The sequence below is a fragment of the Phallusia mammillata genome, chromosome 7 (assembly GCF_965637545.1).
Source record: "Phallusia mammillata chromosome 7, kaPhaMamm4.hap1.1, whole genome shotgun sequence".
In the NCBI taxonomy this organism is placed as follows: domain Eukaryota; kingdom Metazoa; phylum Chordata; class Ascidiacea; order Phlebobranchia; family Ascidiidae; genus Phallusia; species Phallusia mammillata.
The window spans coordinates 8,531,390-8,554,351 of record NC_137258.1 but is presented as its reverse complement, the minus strand read 5'-3'; the positions used below and the strand labels follow the sequence as shown (position 1 = coordinate 8,554,351).

Genomic DNA, 22,962 nt, shown 5'->3' with positions numbered 1-22,962 from the left:
TATTGTCGCTGCGATCTACATGACCTTTGGCGAAGTCCTTGGGTCGCTTATTGGCGCTTTAGATCGAGACGTACTCAGTCAGTGGAATTCCATTGCGGGCTCTGCCAAAACACTGCCCTTCGGGACCACGGATTCCGTTATATTGTGTCCATGTACCCAACGCAAACACGGTCTTTTCAGATGGACTTAAGCCGCGGGTTGATTTTAGTCAGCCATTCTGGGCTGGGCGTTGGTCTCAACTCTCAATCATTGTGCAGAGTTCTAACCTGGGCGCTTGTGCGAGTAACACTGCCCGGCGGCCAAATCTCGTGTTTGTCTAAGACCATGATCGCTTGCTTATGGGTAGCAGCGCAGGGGAACGCGCAAAACTGTTCGGGTAATTGCATCGTTTCAACTTTCATGTCTCGGCCGCAAGATGCGGGTGGCTCCCCGTGTTTACATGTAGGATTTGACCGGTATCCGTTTACTAAATCCCCGCTGTCCATCTGATCGATATTGATGATTCCCCTTACCCGCATATATCAGCCATCAACAGGCCCATCACCCGCTGTTCAATTTTGCACCTTTATTCGGCGCAACCAGGATTGCCATCAGCAAGTGGGCCACACAGGCTGCTCTGCCACTTGGTCAGTCAATTGATCGGACGACGGCTGTTTACCTTTCCATTGTGGACGCCCAATGCTTTTCGATACGACGGTCAGCGCTAAGCAAATAGATGATTGTTCTGCTTTTTGGTTGTCATTTTATCAGTTAAGTTGTTCTGTGTGGTTAACAGAAGAAACGTTAAGAAATTAAGCCATTCCTTCAAAACGATGCGCAAAATGGGTTTAGTCTGTTAGTATTCAAACTTAGTCAGGAAACCGCGTCCCCAATTAACATACAAAAGATGCGAATCAAGCACATGGTCTTATTCCACCCCATTCTTTGACCAGGTGTGTTTGCCTTGGTTATCAAGTACCCTATTCAAAATACGTGTAAAATTAGCATGACGATGATTATATGGCAGTCAGGAATGTGGAGTTAACAATAGTGGGCATGTTCCATATCGCTTATCGTAAAACACTTTTCCTTGTAAAAACAACTGTTTCATGACTTTCATCAATATAGGTTAGTTCGCAGAACTAGCTTTGGTGGGTATGGATGATCTAGTTAGGTGCTTGGGGTCTTCCTTCTTGCCTGATACTTATATCGTGCTGTTATCTTTGCGCTTAACCAAAACGAAAATGTAATGTGACTCGCGTTGTTTTCTTTCGGCGGCTTACAGCCGATTTGGCTTGTTACGTACTCTCAGAATGTCTCTCCCAAATTGCAACCGGCAATTTTTAGAACGCGTATTGCTTGCAGACGTTCACCTGTCTGTCGTCACATAATTATAAGCCCCACTCGCTGTTAGGTATGTTTATGCTAGTGTTCTTAGGCAAAAAGGGTCTTTGTAACTTTGTTATTGCTTCATTTCTGCTGAAGACAAAAATGTTTATGTATGCTTTTGCAACTCAGGTTCCATTTATACCACCCAGTCTTTGGATCGAGAAAGTCAACGTTATTACTGGCTGAACGTTTTGGCCAAAGACCGAGCAACTATTCCTCTGTCTGGTCACGCCTTTGTGCTGGTGGAAGTAACTGACATAAACGACAATGCACCTTTGCCCGACCAGCCGGTTTACTTTGCAAGGTATGTCCTTCAATGAAGTTATTGTTGAATGTATGTTGTACACTTAGAACATAAAGATACTTAAGTATAAATTTTAACAGAATTCAAGAGAACAGCCCACAAGGCAGCGAGGTGGTTCAAATCAATGCTACGGACAAAGATGGCGACGAAGAACTTATGTTTACATTCACGACGCCGAACAGTTATTTTACGATCGATGAACGTACAGGTAGGCTTTGTCTGATGTACAACTGATTTTTTCAGAACAAAAAAATATATTGTACAATACCTATTGTGGTTTCATCATACGCAATAATCTCATTTTCTGCTCCGGTTCGCTGTCCAAGCGCAACATTGCTTTGCACTGCCAGCTGTGCTAAGTTGCTACGATTAAGGACGACATTCCCTTGCGGCAATTCTAATCCGCCCTTATTTTCTTTAAGCTTTTCAGTGCACCCGTTTGTATTTGGGTTGGTCATTTTCAGGTTAGATTTGTGGGTTTGTGTGTTCCAATATCTTGGGAACGGCCAAGTTGCCATGTCTGCTTTGTCAGTGTTAGTCAAACACCTTTTCTTTCATCTCCGTTGAACTTGTTCGTTGGGCTTCGCCGGCGGCAAGTATAATATTACCGAGTCTGGGGTGGCTTCACGGGGCGGCGATAATCCATTCGTGCCTTAGTTGATTTGGCGTAATTCCGCTTCAAGTGAGATTTCACGCTGTTGCTTATACCGACTCGAACGCGTTTGCGTGCTTTGGAATTCAAGCACCGTTTCCTTATTACGTCCAGGTCAAACTGTGATTTGCGGGTAGAAAAATATGTTAACATTTTGCTCATAAATGACTGGAATTGAACTCAGTGAATTGAGAACTACTTTCTTTGTCGCAAATTTCAACATATACTTTGATTTAACATCAAAAATATTCCATTTTTACATATTACATTTACCATAGCCGTGTGGCCGCAAGTGTCATCTGTTTATTTTGGCTCCGGCAATATTTGGAAACATATCAAATTGCGCCAGGCTCCATACCTCCTGTGAATCGATCTTCTTATTTATATCAGTGGTGATTTTAATTAGGTCCCGTCGCTTTCTAGGCACAGCCTCTCGACACAGGTTGACATATCTTTTATTGACATGGTTCACTTCTCGTCAAATTAAAGCCTTTGTCGCGATTCATAGAGTCTTGCCATTGTCCGCAGCCGGTAACATAATCCGTCAACAACGCACATATATATGACTGGAAATTATCGCGCGCGGATATGAAGGCGGGCATCCGGCCTGTGTTATCTGATTCAACCAAGCTTGTACTATTGTACCCACACACGTTTACAAGATTGTCGGCTCCTCCTATTGACTTGTACGCAGCTTGTTTGTTGATGCGAACCCTGAGCGTAAATCTGCCCCCAAGCCCGGCTTTGCAGCGAACATGAACTTGTGCCTGGCGCTTTTAACGCGTTGCTTCCGACGCGGCCCGTTTTAAGTTTCGCGCGCAATAAATTCTTCCCACGCTCAAGGCGGCAACCGGAACCGATGGACTTGCTGCGATTGGGACGCGGCACATTTGATTAGCAGCAGCCACGTGTTTTAATCATAACAACGCGTAAAGTTCGACCGAGTTCAAGGTCATTGCGGTGACGCGCTGCTATGTTGGTGAAGGTGAAGTTATGGTCAACCAAACCTAACCCTTGTGTCTCAACTATTTCCATTTCCATACACGATATATTTCAGTGTTAATTGAATGTGTTTTAAAATGGAGGTTGTCACAATAAAAAAGTCATGTAACATCACAAAACAATATCGTTGTACAACTGTTACAGTTGTCGTTTTCCAATGTTACCATGTAAATAATGTTCGGATTTTCTTACCTATAAATAAATCGGAACTGGCCTGCTTTATGTCGAAGGCAAACAGGTGCTTGGTCGGGTTGTTTGGCGAGCACCTCCTAACGCGCTTCACATACCAGACAAATTAATATTTTCCCGGGCCCAGCTGCTGTCGAAACAAACAGATCCGCTAGGCTTTGGCACATCCCGACGTGGTAATAATCCAACCCCATCCCTCACCAGCAAACGCGACCGGGGCTCGTTTCGTCGCGTTTTTGTTTGAAAGCTTCAGGTTGATAGATGGCTAAAAAATCGTGGTCTGTTCTGGTATTTTTTGTCTCGGGAACACCGATGCTCAATTTCAGGGACCGCCAGAACAATTTAAATGTCATCGGTTCGACACAGTTCCGTTTGTCATTTATGCGCGTCGCTAACCTGCGCAAAGCAAACTTGCGTTTTCGTTTATGTGCGAAACCTATTGTTCACCCCACCTCGAGACGATCGGGCAAAGGGGTTTTCGAGGAAAAACCAATATTTGCCCGACGCTAGTTACGTGGGCGGATCATGCATTTGTGGAGTGCAAGGAAGCGAGTGTTAATGGTTTAAGCACATATCAAAGCATACAAGGCCAACGGGCCATCACTGCACAATTCCCAAGTGGGGAGCTGGGCTATCGGTCGCTTCCTAATACACGTTCACGTCTGCCTCGTATCGTGTAATCTGCGCTGTGTTTGGTGCGCGATATCTTACGCAAACATTTAATTCGGTGTTGCTTGGCTCGTCAGCTGATATTACCACACAGCCGTCTGTTGTCTTAGCGCCTGTGAGCCCTGTAAGCAAACTTTTTATAGAGCGGTGAAACATACCGTTGCTCGTCGCGCTTTGGTACAGATTTTGTAACGTGCATGTATGAAGTGAACACTGATATAATCCGCCATGTTACACCAAGTCATTGCGTCATAAAGTCTAAAACTCGGCCGCACTTAATTTACAGCGGCAAACGCATTTTTCCGACCGCAGGTAGTTACCTCACCGATTTTGACACATCGATTTGCGGCGCATCAAGCGACCATTGATCCAGAGTCTATAACGCTTGCGCAGAATCGTCTACAGTCCTTACGTAATGGGTTAAATATATGCGGCTTGGAATCTGCCCGGCTGCCCCTCGTCTGCTATCACTTTGTCTTTTACGGGCGATTAGTCACTGCTGCTTAGCCTTTTCGCAGCAGTCTAGCCAGGTGCGTATAACGCCGACTTGTGGTAAGCAGTTACTTGTCAAAGGCTTGCCAAAGAACTTTCGTTGACATTTTCAAAAGGACTGCTATCTCATGTTTGTGTTTTGGGAGATTTTTATTGTTGGGTTTGGTAATGGCCCGGTTTCCTATTGTTTACGTTTAAAAACATGCTCGCTTGTGTATGCCTAACACACGTTTTGCTAAATTTGTTTCACAAATGCGTTGCAGACAATTATCTGTCTGATAAATAAAACAAAAAACATTAAATTTTACCCCAGTTTCCTTGCAGAGAAAAACAATTCAGTTTAGTTTAACGACCAATAGTGGAAACTGTTTACGCGACTGCGCACGGAAAAGCACAAAGAATTTTGTGCCCCGATGAAGATTTATAGCCCCCAAGATGTTTTGTTGCAATGTTAACAAATTTCCTTTGATCTCGCCTCCACACGGACAGTGACAAAGCCGATGTTTTATGAGTTTGTTAAAATATATCCTTGCCCTCGGAGGAATAAATGTATTCGTATAAAATAAAGATATGGTTTTTACTTTGGTTAGTTCAAACTCTGTATAAACCATTTCATCATAACCTTTCATGGGCGGTTTAATCAGTAAGTTATTGCTAAGTGCAAAAAGTAAGGGTTTTATTTTGCGATAGGCCGCGTGTGGTAAGATGTTCAAACAAAGCGTGTTAACACGGTGTTGAAGGGTAATGAACGATGACATGGCAAATGGTTTGTTTGCACTTTAGGTTGCGCAATTTTCTGTGCAAAAGTCCCGTGTTGAAAAACATCTTTACGGCCACATAATAATCTGTCGTATGACTTATACCAATAAGTCGTCAGGAATTTTGATGTTCGTCTCCAGTTTGCCTGCATGGACTTTGCTTTTAATTGACGGCAATCACGTGAGTTACGTCATCACAACTCGGGTATGCGTCGAGTGGGGATGGTACCCACTTTATGTTGGGACTAGTGTCACTGCTGAGTGTACGGCAGTAGCATGGCAAGAGATTACGGACAGCTTCGTTGGTTTGCTAACAGGAAAACCAGTTGTATTTTCCTTGCTTGCCGTGCGACGGCCCGTGACGACAAACGTCCCAACGAGTGGCTATCAAGGGCCCTTATCGTCGTTGTACGGTCCCTGTTCTCCACGAGCTTGTATAGGAACGGTTTTGTGCGACAAGTTTGTCGTGTGCTATTATTTTTGTTGGTCGTTGTAAACTTAATTGTCAAGGCTGCACTGCTAGCAGCATGTTTAGGCATCAGTTTCGTTGTAAAATAAAAATTTTCAATCGGTAATTGTTTTGGATAAGTCATCGTTCCACAAAGCAGAAAGCAATAATTGTAAAAAAGGGTGCGAATTTTGATTACTGTTGTCTACCTATTCACACTCTGTCGGGTAGCACACAGATAAAAGACATCTGAACGAGTTATACCTGTTCAAATAAACGCGAATAAAAGTGGATTCCTTGTCTAAGCAAATTTCAAACGCACCACTGAAGTTGTTAGCATTTAGCTTAAATGCTTCAGGCAATAGCTTGGTCTTTCTAGATGAATATCGTTTTGACGGTCTTAATCTAATTACGCCCTGGTGCCATTGTACTGCTCTCTTGCATAATCACAAGCTGCAGATGTAATCGCGCACGTGGGGTCGTGTTTGTATGGGCCTCTTCAACTCCGCCATTGTTCGTTGTCGCACCACTTCTGGCTTCGTACAGGAAGTGCTTCTGGCGAGCCCCGCGTCAACAGATTCACTCTATTCACACTTTCGGTTGGACGCTGCTGGGGGTGCAACCTTGGCAATCTTTAACCCACCGCAGAACCATATTACTCTTGGTTCTGTAGACCTATTTGATAAATGTTTCTCCTTATGGATGGTCTATCCTCGCACTATCGTGTTTGGTTGGTGCTGCGTATTGTGCAGAAATCCTGATTTATAGACTTCAACCATTTGATAAATAGACAAATGACCATGCGTTAAAGCGGTTTGGTAGTAATTTCTTCATGTTGCATTTATAATTGTACACGGTTACTGTTTGAAGTTACTTAAACTGTTCAGTTCAGAGTACAGTAGGGGCTAAAATATTAGCTGTAACTTCTTAGAACATTTGAAATTGAAGTACCTTATTAAGGATTCAAAAATATAACACGCGTTTGGGTCCATCAATCAAACTTATACGGTTTTGTCGACATAAAAAGCAAATCACCACAAATCGGATTTGCTCCACCGCGATTTTAACTTGGTCTTCATCGGCCAACTCGCCTTGCACCACACCGACAATTATCCACTAATGGGATCAAATCGCTCTACGACTGGCACTTTGATGAGGTCCTCTGCAAAGGCTGTTTGATTTAAGGTGGCCCAACAACGTCAACCTGCGTTTAGTTTGTTTGTTTCCTCTATTAACGTATTGAATTCTAATTGGTTAAGGCTGGTTCAATCCTCCTGCACTTTCTTTACATATAATTGTATTTGTACCCCAAGGGAATAGCAAGAAACATTTGAATATGCGGTGTAAAAGGACACGGCATATAAATAGTAAACGCGTGTTTTTACATTTCCAACTTTAACCCTAAGGCATCGGTTTTTACAGTTCTGTCAGTAACTTTCCAAACTGCCCTCGAACAAATGTATAATTAATTACACGCCTTGTCAAAATTATTTCCGCTGATTATATTTTTGTGGTTCAACAATTTACCCCAATTACAATGATTGGGTAACATATGAACGCAAAGGCCAACTGCAGGGTAAGATTAACCGGGGTCAATTTCCTTTCAATGATTCAACTGTCGTGTAGTTTTCGCGTTCCAGCGAACTTGAATCGCTTCGCTCGGTCGTACAGCTTTCCGTGGATTTTTCTGTCGTCGCAGCCCTGTTCGTAAGAGGTAATTCAACTGCCTCATTTCCTGAGATGCCAACACCATTGTCGTTGCCAGAGAAATGCGATTAGACGCCCTTACACGCTAATTCGTGCATACGCCACCTTAGATACGCATTTCTGTCGGGAATTTTAATCAATCCCTTGTGTGCACTGGGCTGGTTCAGTCTCGGTTAGACTTGATATTGCGAAATGCATTGGTAACCTTCGTTCGTGTTGTTGATTCATAGACTTGGGGAAGACTGTTTATCTTTCTACAGCTAAGAACGCTTTCAGTGGTCGTATTATAAAGCACTTAGCTGTGCCTAAAGCGACAAATGGTTGCAACCCAGCGGTTTAGTATCTGTTTGTCTTGTGCCCGGGTACCTGTTATCGGCGTTTTTGCTAACGCTTTTCGTTTGTGTTTTGCGTATGGTGCAATAAAGCGTAGGGCAAAACGGCGAAAGAATTGCCTGATGTGACTTTTGTATAGTTGTGTGCACTTGCTTTGTAATTGGTTCGTGGGTTAAATACACTTTTTCTATTAGCCACAAACATTAACGCAAATCGTAATTTAAAAAGCACTTGGGCAAAGGGAAATCCCCCGAAGCCTGTCCAAACTCATAATAAACCGTTCAACGTTTTCCGAACGCCCGGAGTGTTGTGATAGCTGTGTATCATTCAGCGAAGGTCGCACGCGGCCGTTTCGAGGGCCCTGCTAGCGCGCGAGGTGCCATTGCGGTGATCATAAAATTCCACATGATAACTCGTCGGGCCGGAACCCAAACGGGAGAAAGTCGTCTGCGCCGTGCCAGGGAGACCCATTGTTTGTTAGCCGAGCGGGTCCGGGGTGTTTTCGGCCTTTGTTGCGTTTAGACGCACAACTGTGCTGTAGGCATTGGCGAAACGACGGATCATTGCTTGCCGACGAATAGAAAACATCACCCACCCAGGCTTTCAATGTCGGCGCAACTGGCTTTCATTCTGCCAAAATGGCCGCATTGACGACATTATGTTGCGCGGGGAAGCTATCCAATATCCCGGCGTGAGAAGAGACCGGCGATAAACGAAAGCAAACATGACAATTAACCGCGGTACGCTAATTCGCGTGCTGATTGATGGCGCTACACACAACGGACATAAGAGTCCCGCGACAGCTCACTTTGCCCCTGATATATTTATTAACGGCCTGGCATCTTTGAAAGTGATACGTCCCTAGGGCGTTCCCATGGACAAAATGAAAGTTGAATGTAGCGTCCGCTTTTGCGGTTTCCCATCATGGCTGCCGTCGCAGTAAAAACACACTAACGATTAAATATCACCTAAGCTAATCCCCGTAACACGTCTTAGGTTGTTTCTCGACATGAAACGCGCGACGAAGCTAAGTAAACTTGTTGTGAAACTTCGAGCTTAAATTGCAGACGTGAAAATCGCTTGCGACGGTTTGAGTTAAACGAGCACCCCTGGCAAATAAAAGCCTTGAAGTGAGTCACTGAGCAAACGGTGCGCAGCGAAGTGGCCTGTTTACAACCCTTTGGACCTAAACCACAAGGTGCGAAGCCAGCATAATACCATTTCCTATGAGGTCTTAACAATCAAGTTTCTTACCATAAAACACAATTGATTTTATGTTAGGAGTTGTAGCGACTTAGAAGTCTGATAGACCTTGGCCCCATATATCTTTTGTTATTGGCACGTCCGTCGATTCAATACAGTCAAGTGGATGTGTAGGGACGAAAGCACACACGAGACTTGGTAAATATCCAAATCCCCTCTGCGCACGAATGGCACAAATCATTTCCACCTTTGTCCGACGATGACATTTCGTCGAGTGCCTATAAAATACAGTTAAGTATAACGGCGAGGCAGTCTGTTCAGAGTTAACTAGAAAACACTTGGTGAGCAATTTGTGAAAATTGAGCGTTCGCTCGCGGTCAATTTGAAGTCGTGCCCCATTTCCGTTTCGCGGCGCTTCGGACTTTGTTTGTTTACATGGAAGGTCGGAAAAGTGTGAGCGGTGCAATTAAGATCGGCAGTTTTACCGCGTCGTTAGCTTTTCTAAAATAGTGGATTAAATTCGTCTGCAACTGGGCGAACATTTTATGAGCCTTTTCCTCTTCAAACGACGCTGTTCTGATTTCACGCCAACGCCTGTGTGTTGCCCATCGCCACTAATTCCAATCAAATATACACAGCTGGAAGGTACAGGCCTTCTGGCTGGCAGAAGTTTTGGCGATTAAACGCCGTTGTGTGCATGTTTGGGTCTTGTTGGTGGACCCACAACACCGCTGTTTGTCGCTAAACTATAAAACACGGCACCATCATTTTGCGCGTTAGGCTGATGAGATCGTCAGTGCGATTTCACTTCTCCAGGGCACAGATTTGCAGCGAAATGTCGAATCGTTTGAAGTGGAGCGACAGTTCTTCGCAATTGCCACCTATATCGGGTATAAGTAGAGGCGGCTCCTCAGTAAACTGCGCCACACGACCGCGCGGGTTTGACTATCCTTGTATAAACGCTCAACAGGATAAATAAATGTTTTTGATTTTTTCAGGCTGCTTTAAATTGTCACGCTGGTTGATGCTTTCTCCGATTGTGAAAAAATGTGAGCACAATGTTGTTTTAAGGTTGACTTGGGCCACTTGGGTCAAGTCGTCTGTTTATTGCCATTACAAATTACCCGCACTAATCCCGGGTCGTAGTTTTGGCACCAAAGTCGGTGTTTCGCGAACGCAGACCTTAACTTGATCCGGAAATCAAAATGTCTCGATCCCATCGCCTGTGACGACAATGGAGTGTGATTCCTTGGTGTATCGAATTCATTGCGAGTTGATCGTCAAGAAAAAACACGTGGGCGCCAACAATGAATGCCTTTTCTCGCAATGATGACCGTATGGGCGCGGCCTGATTGGCGATCGCGTAACAATGGATCTATCATTCGAAACAATAGCTTATATGTCATCCTATAATGACAGAACAACTCATTTGCCCACTCATCAAAGTGCATTGTTCCAAAATCTCGGGCACCGATGTTCAGAATATACCCTCGTCTTTCGTGTAAGCTTGGGGCTGGGCGGTTGGTTTATTTTCACAACAGGGCTACTGAGACGTTCGATTGTATTCTATGAACAACAAGTCTGCGGCGCTACAAATTGGTCGGGCTTTAGACCACCGTGCTCGACCCTTTCCCACCAATGATCGGCCGTCGGTCGCAAGCTCGACAGCGCATCAGTATCAACTCACGATAAGTTTCTTCTCTGGAAGCGGATACGTTCCCAAGAAGGCGCGATGTGTCGAATCGATAAATGTTGACGGTTTAACACAGAGCGACTGCGGCGTCACTTCGTTTTTTGTCTGTCTTTCATCACCGTCTCGCGGTCATTCTTGGCGCGTGGTTAAACAACTTCAAATTTCGTCTACGTTTGCTGACGTCTTTTTTGTTTTTAGTGCCCAAAATAACCTGCACATTTTTAAGTGCTCCTTAACCTTTTGAAAAGATTAAAAAGCTACTGCACAACCAGCAATAGTTGGTTAGTTTGACTCGAAAAATCGGTGGACCATCTTGAGTCGGCAACAAGATTAGCGTTTGTGTTGCGAATGTTGTGGCAACACTCTCCCATCAAAGCGCGTCTAAATTGCTTGGCGTTACGGCGCAAGCGACAACTTTACCGCATCCTGATCTCCCCGTGAAATTGTGGACTGGTTATCACGGCGTTTTAGGCAGATATATTATAAACCTACTCATACGCTTTGTGCTTAGGAGAGAGCGTGAAACAATTTAGCCGGAATGCGAAGTGCCGTGTTATCTTTTAAGAAAGAGCGATTGCGAGTGTGACCGCAGACGCGGGATTCCTTTTCATCGTGTATCACACTGAATGGCAGGACCCTTCACACTTCGTCTGCTCCCCCGTTATGCTGAGTAGCTGTGATAGCGGGGGTCCGATAGAATCTGGCGTCTTCATCGGACATCGAGTGCTCCCGAAATTTCGGAAAGCTTGTGCGCCCGCCAGCCTTCATAGATTATAATAGAATGGCCTTTGATGTATTCCAGAAGCGTAAAATTGCCTGTAAGCGCGATGATAGGAAACTGCTGTCGAGTTTAAAAGTGATTTTGCACTTTTGGTAGTTTATTGGTCTTAAGTATAACTTGTTTTTAAGCACTACGTTCAGTTTCGGGCTTACGCTGGTTAACGTGTATCATTTTTTCCATAAATAAATCACTTTTTGTTGATTGCCGTAAACCATGCTTCCTATTTTCAACGAGAAATGAAAAGTTGCGACACATACACTTGATGAAGTCCATACAAAAGCTCATTGTCCTGCGCTGTCGTACACACATAATTTATCGGCGTGTTGACGCTACGTCAGCGAGACCGGTTGTCTGGTAAATCAAGATAAGGGCCGCTGTCTGCATTCAAGGCCGATGTGACCCACAACACAGGGAAACATCCGCGAGCTAAAGCATCAATCAAATGGCCGAGTCGCGTGGCACAGGACATCCACTCATTGCCGCCTCATTACGCCAGTCTGTGGTCCGGATTAAGATGTAACAGTCCGCCGCAGTTAACTGTTGTTAGCGTCCACATACATTTGTTTAGAGCGATATTTGCTTCTGATAACAAGGCGCATTTGAATCGCTATCACCCGGTGAATGGTTCTACAGCGGTAGACCAACTCACCGGAGAGCTTCCGCATACCGCCCAAATCAAATATAATCATGATGTTCGTCGCCACTTCATGGGAGTCGCGGCAACTAAACCGCGATAAGACACAAGTGCAATGCACACATAAACTCGCCGAGTTAGCTGTTTCGCAATTTAGCGCCCTAACTAGGTCTTGCAGTTTATGTTATGCCGAGAATATGCAATTTCCTTTGCCGAGGGTGACGGCGCCGCGCTGGGATTAGCCAAAGTGGCTTTGACCGCGCAGGGAAATATGTTTCTGGCATCCGTCTTCATATGGTGCAACTAACGCTTGACGGCTTCGATAAATTTGCGGATGATAAACTAGGCTGTGGTTTTGCTAATGCCATAACAAAACCGGTTACTGGCACTTAAAAATGCGATCAATAAAATTTAACCCCATTGCTTAAAACATTTTTTTGCGAAGGGTGTTTATGAAAAGTTTTCGAAAAGAAATTTATGAGGTAAATATATGGAACTCGTTTGTCGTCTATTTCCCATGGGTTGTGTGGCAAGTATTGCTTGTTGGAAATGACTCGTATAAGTTTGATAGCAAGTATATGTTTGATGTCTGATAGCATGACTTGATATTGATCCAGATTTACCGGTTTATTTGAAAATTTAGGGCGAGGATTGAAACAAACTTTATTGTATGACTTGATTTTTGTCCAAATTTATCTTCCATGTTCAACTTTTGTTAGGACATCATTTTTGAACAATCATTGGTGTTTTAGCGTTTTATGTGCCATTTGGTCATGTCATTGATCCAGCTAAACGTATAATCAAATCATTTTTGGCCTTTTATGTGTCACCAACTTGCGTGCCATCCTTTACCACACACAACATTAAACATATGTCTAACGATCCCATAATTGTTCCCAGGTGTCATAACGACCACAAGAAAACGACTGGACAGGGAGAAAGCCAACGCTGGAAGCCTCACATTGGAGGTAAGACCCCGGTTTAACTGACACTTTCACACAAAGGACAGGACAACCTGTTAAGTCCTACCGCTTGGGAGTTTTACCAAAATCGTGCGCTAAATGTGTTAACAAGGCAAGTGGCCACCTGATGGTGGGATCTTTCTCTCGCTTCCGATTCACATAGAAATCGGCGTCTTTCAAGCCTAGAAAACGTCATTTGCGCTTCAATTACGCTGATTGTGGAGCGGCGTGAATTGGGTTGTAACGAGTTCCCGGCGACGGAGTGGACAAAACGAGGTCGACTGCAAACAAAGGTGCGCTCTCCGGGTTTTCGGTTTATGAAAGATCGACGGTAATTTGGCCAACCGATGTGGTTTCCTTAATACGCATGCAGACGTTTGTTTAGGACCAGGAGATGTTCACGCCTCGCTGCTTCAATACGTACATATTTCCAAGCTGTCACCGTATTTTGCGGCAAGTCAAAAGTAGCACTCATCCACTCGTGTAGGCACGGGCGTTTAAAGGCAATTTTGCGTTACGAAACTGAACTCTGAGCCACGGCCGGCGTAATCGGCTTCATTTTGTGTCGCCGAAATGATATTGGCGCGCGTTCTCACGCGGACTGCAAGACCTGAGACTAATAGTGCGTTTTGGTAAAGCCGAAAATAGACGCTTGCTCGCCCGCCACCTTGAAACTAACTACCGAGTATCGAACAGGCAGTCATCACTGCAGGCCCCACAGCAGAAAATTGGCGCGTAGTTGAAATAAACTGTGTCTAACGGCAAAGCTTGGAATGATGCACCTTTTGTGAGTAAGGGCAATTCAAGGGAATGCCACTGCACCGCTGTAGCGATAATTGGACTGGAGATTGTGCCTATATGCCTTGTTACCGCGTGGGTGTAGGTTCTTGCGGTTTAGAAAAGTGTTTACTATCGACCCTGTGTGCTGTATATTATAGTGAGTAATGTATAATAGTTAAAAATACACCTGTGTAGCGTACACTTTGGGAATATACTAGTCAAAAAACAAAGCTTTTGACTTACTGTCATAAAAATGGTTTGCTGACGAAACAAAATCAATACCCTCTACTGTATTATAGCAATAGTTATTTCCCGGGCGGCAGATCACTTAAGAAATCTTAAACAGGCGCAACGCTGTCAAAACACACAAGAGTCGTATCAATATATATTAGCGTTGGAATAATGTAGCTGAATCCATCGCAACGAGTTCTTTGTGTGTCGCGGCTTGGCTGATACACAAAGTCGTACGTAAAAGCGATATAATGGACTTTCAACCCTTCCTATCCTAATGCTAACATAAACATTAGATCTCCGAATGGGTTTGTGCCATTCCGTTGAAAAGAGTTGATTTAGAGGCATTACGGCGATTTGGCATTGTCAAAAAAGCATTGTGTTGACGCTTCTTTTGCACAGATACGGGTGGTCTGCCCCGCCGGGTCGTGTTTGGGGTAAAAGCCGAGGAACGCATGCCTTTGTGAGTTTTTAAGTCAACGTTGACCAGGGAGCGGCCCATGGCCTGCTCGTATTGCCGAAATCAACACTGTAACATTGCGCTGATGAATACTTTTGGCCGGCGGCCCGTATGTAGTGCGATAGCCCAGCGCCCGGCAATCGGAGAATTTTGTACATCGCTAATCAGTTGATTAGTGCGTTACCGCGGCGAGCCAGCGTGGCGGGGGCTTTGCACTTGCTCGTATTCATTTCAAAGTCATTGTTTTCCCAACCGGTATATCCGACAGCCCGTGTTACAAAGTGTTCAGTTATGACCTACATAGGAGACATACCGACGTCTGACGATTAATGGCGTATCACAAGAATTATTTGAGCGACGGTTAGCTGAAGAGCAAAATGAAGCAACCGTTTATAGCAACGTTTGTTTGCTTGTCTTATTTATCAGAAGACGAATAGTACTAATGAGCGAAACATAACGCCTGTCAAACATACCTCGGTCTGGAATGTGTTAATGTGCGTTTTAACTGTGTAGACCTTTACAGACACGGATTTGGTCTAAAATCATCAACCGTTCATCGCGCAGTCGTTACTTTTCCAATTTGCGTCCAGTCCAACCCGTCAACATGCCAATTTGCGGTGCATTATGATAAATTCCCATCCTAATGGCCTTGAATTTCGCGCAATCGCCGCAAGCATGCTAAAAATGTGTTTCACAGCCCACACTCTTCATTGCATAAAAGCCTTAGTCATTTCAATTTACGTAATCCATTAAAGGCGCCACCAAGGGCGTTGTTGCCACAATACGGAATGTCCTTTCGGCTCTCAGACCTGTTAACGGGACGGGTAAAAGACCCGCGACACTTTCTCTTGCATTTGGGCGTGGAGAGGGACGCGGTAATGACTGCCCGCCGTCACCCATCAATAAAAGAGCACCCTGGGACCCAAGGTCGTACCCCATAACGAAGCACAGTGTTTCTATCATCGCCTGGGACATCACCCGGACGCAAAACATTGAATGTTGCCACCCACGGCGGATAGTAAAATCTGTTAGGCCTTCCGCCTAATGAAAAGCCGCTGAAAGGTTTGGCCGGTTAACATCTTAACATCGGTGTCGCACTTGCTTAAAGCGTCGCGAGCTGTGTACAAAAACACGGTATGAAAGATAAGCCGGTGAAGTATAACATACAGCCAGCGGATGCCGAAAGAAGACTGATTTAAAGTCTCTATAATCCGCAAAGCATAACATCCCTGGCTCGGTGTTGATTTAACTATGTAAGCTGTCCCTGTCTAAGGGATTTTTGCTCGAATCAATATTCATGGCGAGTGGATATATTTGTCACCCATTGCCATGAGCCCTCGACAAAACTTAAGTAAGGCAGTGGGTTATTACAACAAAAGCTGGCTTTGCGTTTCGATCCACCCGTCTTGGAGCAAAAAAATCTCTGTAGATTTTAGGAAAACATCGCGTGCCACGTAAAACCTCGGATTGTTTATCAATTCCCTCTTGGGTAATGTTTAGATTTCATAGTAGATTCGTGAAAATTCGCAATGTGATGTGTACAACTGAATCCTCTGGAAAAATTGAAGTAACCTTTGTAGCAAGTGCATGTAATGGTATACTGGGAATGCATGTCAATCAACACATGATTCATAAGAGTTAAGAGGCACCGTTACGTGCCAATGCGCCTTTTGTTCGTTGTACAAGTGGCAGAAGACCGTAACGGCGCGTGCAGGTTCGCAGTTGCAGCAACACACAGCTCCCGACGTTACTACCTTGTTTTCCGGTTCATTAGATGCTAAGCATTTTCTTTGGGGCCTGTAGACCCGGTGCCAGGAGGCTCATTACGTAATCGCCCCAAGCTACTTACCCCGTTTGCGGTGACGTCGAATGCAAGTGTGGTGTGCTGTCGGGCGACAGGAGCATGTGCCCCTTTGTTTTGACTTTCAGCACAAGACATGTTTAAACCACATCTCGTGCAAGTGTTTCAACCACATAGCCTCAATGCTCGGATTGTAATTGGGTTTGTGGTGTAAGGCAAACAGGCTAAGTGTACTCAGGGAGTTTTGCAGTTAGGGTTGTGGGATCTTTAGACTATTTATTACTGTTCGATTTTTACCTCGTAATATTTCTCTGGTAGTCTTTACGAAAATTCTACAAGTTAAACCATTCGAGGATTAACCGCCATTGATTTGTGTGTAACCCCTTTGCGGATCTTTTACGCGCTGCAGTAAATACTTTGCGTTTCAACCTTTCAACACAATTATTTCACCCGGCACGGTGCTGTTGCAGTGCTGTTTCTATTGTTGATGTCAGGTCGAAGCACGCGTGCCTATACTTAAGTGTCTTGCTGCAAATGGCGCGTGAAAAGATTAAAGAGGCCGCACAGATTTTGTTGAACTTCTCTCCCTGCCTTTGAACCTCTTGCAGCGCGGTCTTGATTCAAACCCGAATTATGTCAAAGGGCTCAGGCCCATTGTAAAGTTAAGCTCCTTTAGTCACAGTAATTCGAAACCTTACTACCGCGAGCTAAGCGGATCCGCAGTTTTGAGGGCCGACGTTAAAATCGACCAATAACATTTACAGCGTTTGCTGTTTTTTTGCAGTTGTCTATAGTTTGTGATTTAACGGTTTGTTTACATTCGCTTTTCAGGTCAAAATCGACGATTCCGGGTCTCCACCGCTCTCCTCGTGGGTGCAAGTAGTTGTCACTATAACAGATGTAAATGACAATCCTCCAGCGTTTCTGATTTACGTTGCCCGTCAAATATCACTTCCTGGACGAAACCGCTCAAGAACATCGTCTATTCTGTAAGTCTTAACTATTTTGGATAACCAAGGCCGTATAAGTTGTGTAATAAACATGGTCGTATATTTTTAGCACGCGAGTTATTGCAAGCGATCGAGACAGTGGGAGTTCCGCTGACATCGACTACAAACTAAAGGAAGATAACATGCGAAGGTTCTCTATTCACCCCAAGACTGGCGAGATTAGCAGCAGTGCTGGGTTCAGCGCTGGTACGCAGAGTGCGATAAGGGTAAGTTCACCTCTTTAGACATGCTTGACACTAACATGGGAATTGGGAACTTAAATCAAAGCAAATTATATTGGCAGCAATTTAAGTCATCTTTTCCATGTATGCAGGACAACGACAAAGAGGGTAAATTAAGTGTATTTTTTGTCCGTAGGTCAGAGCATTTGATGGTGGAAAGCCCCAGCGTCAGTCAAGAATCCATCGACTACAAATCAAGTGGATTTCAATCGGGACTCGTTCACCCAACCCACCTCGCTTCATGCAAGAAACCGGCCAAATGCAACACTACCCAGAGCACATCGATATCGACATCGCACAAACCAACACAGATCGTGACAGTCTGGTGAAACTAATGAGGGCCTTTGATGAAGACCCACAACAAAACTTGTGGTTTTCTATAGTTGGTAAGTTGCCACATTGGCGCCAAATTCCTAAGGGCGTGACCACGCGTAAAGAAAACGTGCCTCAGTGTTTATCAGTAGAATATGTATTTTAGTTTTGCTGTTGCGTTTTGTATAACTACACGTCTGTGAGCAAAATTCTGTACTACTTTGTATCTGAGCATACAAAGATGTGTATGGTTGAAAAGTGGGCGTTATTATTCGTCGCTTTGGGTTGACCTTTACTCGAGCCCTGGAGACCGATGACTGGACGTCAAATCGCCGTCATTCAACGCCAACAGGCGACGTTTGAGTGAGAATCAGATACCGGGCCGCTGACAAGTTCTATCGGCTTAAACAGTCGGTGGCCAGTGCTTAGGGATTGACCACACCGGATCTGACTCTACGTTAGCCTTGCCCAAGTCCCATGTCTGTATATATCATGTTACAAAACCGCTGCCAAATGAGGGACATTAAGGGCGATCTTGTACGATGATGTACATATCAATGATGTGGTAACCATGTGCCCAGTCCCCACATTGTTGAATTCCTGTGGCATCGTACCATGGCAGTTAGCTTATCTTGCCACAGCTCGCAAGGCCAAGCGTCGTTAGTATCAGATTATAGCGATTAAAGTACATCCGATGCGACGGATTACCGACGAGCCGATACAGATTAGCAGGTTTAGGATCGTTTGTGGTTTTCTGTGTATGTTTTCGTATTATTGCGTCGATAACTCATTGGTGACTTGATACTTGTCGTTTTCCTGGCATTAGCACAGGATTATTTTCTTTTCTTACTCACTTTAAATAAGCTAAGCCACTTTAGGTACTTGCCTTTATGTCCCACCGACTTGATTTGAATGCATCGCTACCTACATGTTACAAGTTGACTCATGTTGATTTTTGTATGTTTAGGTGGAAATAAAGACTTAATGTTTCACATCAATACGAATCAAGGTGACCTGCTAGTTGTTGGAACTCCTGATGCTGAGACCAAGGATTTCTACAATCTCACCATTCAAGTCAGCGACGGTTACAACACCGCTCAAACACACGTACGCCAGTTATATCTTTGTCATTGCGTTTGACAACGTCAAGTGTTTACCAAAAGGGCGCCAGTAGAACATATAGTTTTCCAAGTCACCTCCAATTTGGACAATACACTATATAAGTTTTATAGTTGGACACACCTAATTTGTGTTTTGTATACTACTTTCTTGCCGTTCCGCTCCTTAACATTGGGTAACTACTCATCTTTATCGCACAATAAGCGAACCATTGTGACAAATTTATTTTGAGGGCCAAAAAAGTCATTCACAAGGGTATTTCTCCTTTTCACTGCGTCTGGCTTTCGCACAGGTTCCCATTGTCATCGATGACGTCAACGACCATCGGCCAACTTTCGATCGATCGACTTACCGCGTCACAATCGGCGAAGACGCTTCACCCAATACCGAAGTTCTAACCCTTGAGGCGACCGATGGAGATGTGAGCACTAAAAACCGAAACCTTGTCTACAGAATTGTAGGGTCTGCAGATCCTAACAGTTTGCACAAGTTCAAGATTACCTCCGGAGGTACGAATTTGCTTCGCCGTTAAGAATGATTTATCACCAAAGTCCTTTACAGTTGGAAGTTTACCAACTCAACCCACTTACAGAGTTAATAATTGTCTATCGATGAAAGAGTGTAATTGCGTCTGCGACATATGTTTGCTGTGTGATATGCTGATGGTGGGAAATTTGATGTTTACTTGTGTGATGTTTATTGGCACAGGTGTAATCGTCACTAAAGCGCGACTGGATCGTGAAACACAGCGTGAACATGTTCTAACTGTAGAAGTGGACGATCAGGGCGTCACTGGCCCTTTGCAGGTACAGCACTAAATCAGTATTTTTCCAACAATCGACTCATTTACACTAATAAGCTTGTTTTATGTACCCCTGTTAACTATACAGGCAAACCTGGTACGATAAATGTATCGCAATTAGGTCCTACGTGGAAATAAAGCGTTTGATGGCGACAAATAAGAGACTATTAAATCAACGTTACAATTTCAATAATGCAATAACACTTTACAGCTTAAGTAATATGAGCCAATTCAATTTACCACAGGGCTACTGTCGCGTCATCATCACAGTATCTGACGTTAATGAGCACGCCCCACGTTTCACTGCGTCCTCATACTCAGCCAAGGTCACCGTGAGCGGGGCAAGCAGCGTAATAGGCGCAGATGACACCCTGGGTGCCACAGTCGCAACTGTTCATGCCACAGACCAGGATTCGGGTGACAACGCAAGAGTCGTATATTCCATAACCAACGGTAAGTGTGTGTTAGTGTGGATCTGTGCCAAGTCGGCGCGTGACGCAGTTAGTCCGCATTTGTCTTCCTATTCGTCTCTCGAGCGTTCGTGTGGCCTGACCCGGTGCTATGTACAGCGATGTTTTAAGTGCCGAATCGTCACCTTAATCTCTTGGGAGAGTACATATGGGCCTTGATGTGGACATACTAATCGTATTTGGTGTTATATGCCTGGGTGATGTCAGTTTTTAACCACAGAGTGTGGCAATAACTTGATAAATTAGAAAACACCGAAGCCATTAAGTACAATTATACATTAATGCAAAGTTTGTGATGATAAAAATGCCAGTTTTGTTGTATCAATGCAAATATTTTCCCTTATAATCAATTAACAGGCAATACTTATTGTCATGCCAAATCGAAAAAGGGTGTATTGTAGTTCACTTGGTTATTCATTTTCCAAAAAACGGGAACAATTTATGCATGGGCGTTTGCTCAAGCATCTGGCCGGTTCGATCGAAAGGTCATTGTTCAAAGCGTTTGTGTCCAGCGCCAATGCGATTCCCTACAGGAAAAGCACACACAGCTGGCCAGTCGTCTGCACAGAGCCCAGTGATTTTATCTTAGCCGAATGCAGGGAACAAATTCCGAATCGTAAAATAAGAGTCGCTTGCCAGTGCTGGTGATGGGCGGATATCAGCAAAATGGTTAGCATTCCCCAGTGACTGGTGATCTCAAATACGTTTCCTTTCCACGTCTATACTACTCATTACAGAGCACTTTCATCGTCGCGGCCGTGAAAATTAACTTTTGCAGTCCCTTTAGTAGCCAAACTTTAGTCCTATACTGTGGTGCCAGTCGATTTTTGTTGCAAATACCTTCGAAATACCCCGGCGCGTTGTAGTAAACTTTAAATCCTCCCAATAGGGCTCTATTGTGGTAAATAGCAGTTGGGCCTTAACAACTACACCTCTTCAACATCTCAAAGCATTATAGCGGCCAACAACTGTCCGTAGCCATTAATACCAAGTCCCAAACTGTTGTAGGTCGAGTGGGGCGTGGGACTTTGACTTGATCGTCAGTGTTTAAGTCGGATGAAGTCCTTGGCAAATTGTTGTCTGCCTGTTCGGTCGTTTCCCTTGTAATCCCTCGACCGGTTAACCGCGCCCGCAGTCTAATTGGCAATGTGACCGAATACCAGACTTTTACAATCACTGGCCGAAACGAAAGTGAATGCGAACTTGCCCGCGACAACATCTTCGCCTCACGGGTGTGTCTGTATGACTATACGAAAGCAAGTGTTTCGAGTCACATAACCGCACCGTTAGCACCGCACCTCAAATTATTTTCAAAGAAGCTACATTCTGACGTAAGCAAAGCGTTTGAGAGAAACCATACATTTTGTGAACCGTGTTTTAGCACAAACGGGTGACGTGAAATGCTTTGGGCTGTCACAGCTCCGTAAAAACGTTCCATCCACCATGTTATATCTATATGACCATAATTTGTCAAACACGACTACCAATATCACGTTGCGTCAACAGTTACTACGTGATGTCACAATAGCAGTAAAGTTTCCACGTGTGTATGTCACCTTGTTTTTGTTTGAATTGGCAGAAGGCCTCAAAAAGTACATACGTTTCAGTTTATATCATATCACTTAGAAAAAGAAACTAATTTTTGCTTGACTAAACCGCGGAATTCACTTCAGTGGCTGCAGAACAGCGCCAACGTGTCGCAACACCGTCGTCTCACCTTCCCCATTAAGGTGCGGTTTCCATCACAAATCTTTACATCTGTCAAGGGACGTGTTGACACTTTCAAAGCGTTTCCGTCTTAGCGGCAGTCACGCCCGATCTCCAAGCCACGCTCTTTCTGTGCCTTGGCATCTCCACTTCACCCTCACTCGGCCTAATTGTCCCTACTTATCGCGTGACCTGGCAGCCGAAGTCGTCCTTTGTCGTCCGTTTGGCAACTTTCATTCTTACTTCCTATGTAGCGAATCGACTTTCATGTGGTAACCTCTAGGGATCAGTGAATGTGGAATGCGGCTGGGACCCTTCAAAAGTTGGGCAGGTTCCCGATTCTGGGCGCAACCTCGAATCAATGCACAAAAGGGTTAAGGGGTTGAGCGTTACGGTAGCAACGACCTTGAACAGGAGCCAATACAAAATCTTTTTCGTGGGCTTTTAGGGAGGGTACATATTGTATTTGTATCATCGACAAGCAATTGCGCCTGTTGAGATGACTCAGCTTGGTAGGATGCCATACAAAAATCTCGACATACCAAGTCTAATGTTTGGCCATCGCCAGAAAACTCAAACTTTGGTTGCGCGTTGACTTGGGTCATATATGCACACATGTAAGTAGCCCATAAAACTGGCGCTTTATTGGCCAAAAGGCAAACACTCGGGCGCCTGGTAAAAAACAGCTTATTTGGGAACAAACTCTGGACCAATAATAATCTCTTAGCGAACCCGATATCATGGTGCGATGATCATGTGTGCGGACAAAAAACAAATATTGACCATCGGCTTAAGGCGCTGCGTGTCCAAGGGTCAGCTCGGATTTTTGACCCTTGTCATGCCCTGTTGACCAT

At 44.5% G+C, this 22,962-nt stretch overlaps 1 protein-coding gene across 1 annotated transcript in view; it reads left to right on the top strand.

Annotated features, from left to right (window-relative positions):
• Positions 1 to 22,962, top strand: part of LOC145239651 (protocadherin Fat 1-like) — a 47,122-nt gene that overhangs the window by 6,000 nt on the left and 18,160 nt on the right. Inside the window, exons 3-12 of the mRNA XM_080103019.1 lie at positions 1,498 to 1,672; positions 1,753 to 1,880; positions 13,134 to 13,201; positions 17,299 to 17,456; positions 17,527 to 17,683; positions 17,835 to 18,084; positions 18,978 to 19,117; positions 19,422 to 19,638; positions 19,838 to 19,935; positions 20,177 to 20,384. Of these exons, the coding sequence (XP_079959145.1) occupies positions 1,498 to 1,672; positions 1,753 to 1,880; positions 13,134 to 13,201; positions 17,299 to 17,456; positions 17,527 to 17,683; positions 17,835 to 18,084; positions 18,978 to 19,117; positions 19,422 to 19,638; positions 19,838 to 19,935; positions 20,177 to 20,384 (1,599 nt within the window). The remainder of the gene's footprint in view (positions 1 to 1,497; positions 1,673 to 1,752; positions 1,881 to 13,133; positions 13,202 to 17,298; positions 17,457 to 17,526; positions 17,684 to 17,834; positions 18,085 to 18,977; positions 19,118 to 19,421; positions 19,639 to 19,837; positions 19,936 to 20,176; positions 20,385 to 22,962) is intronic.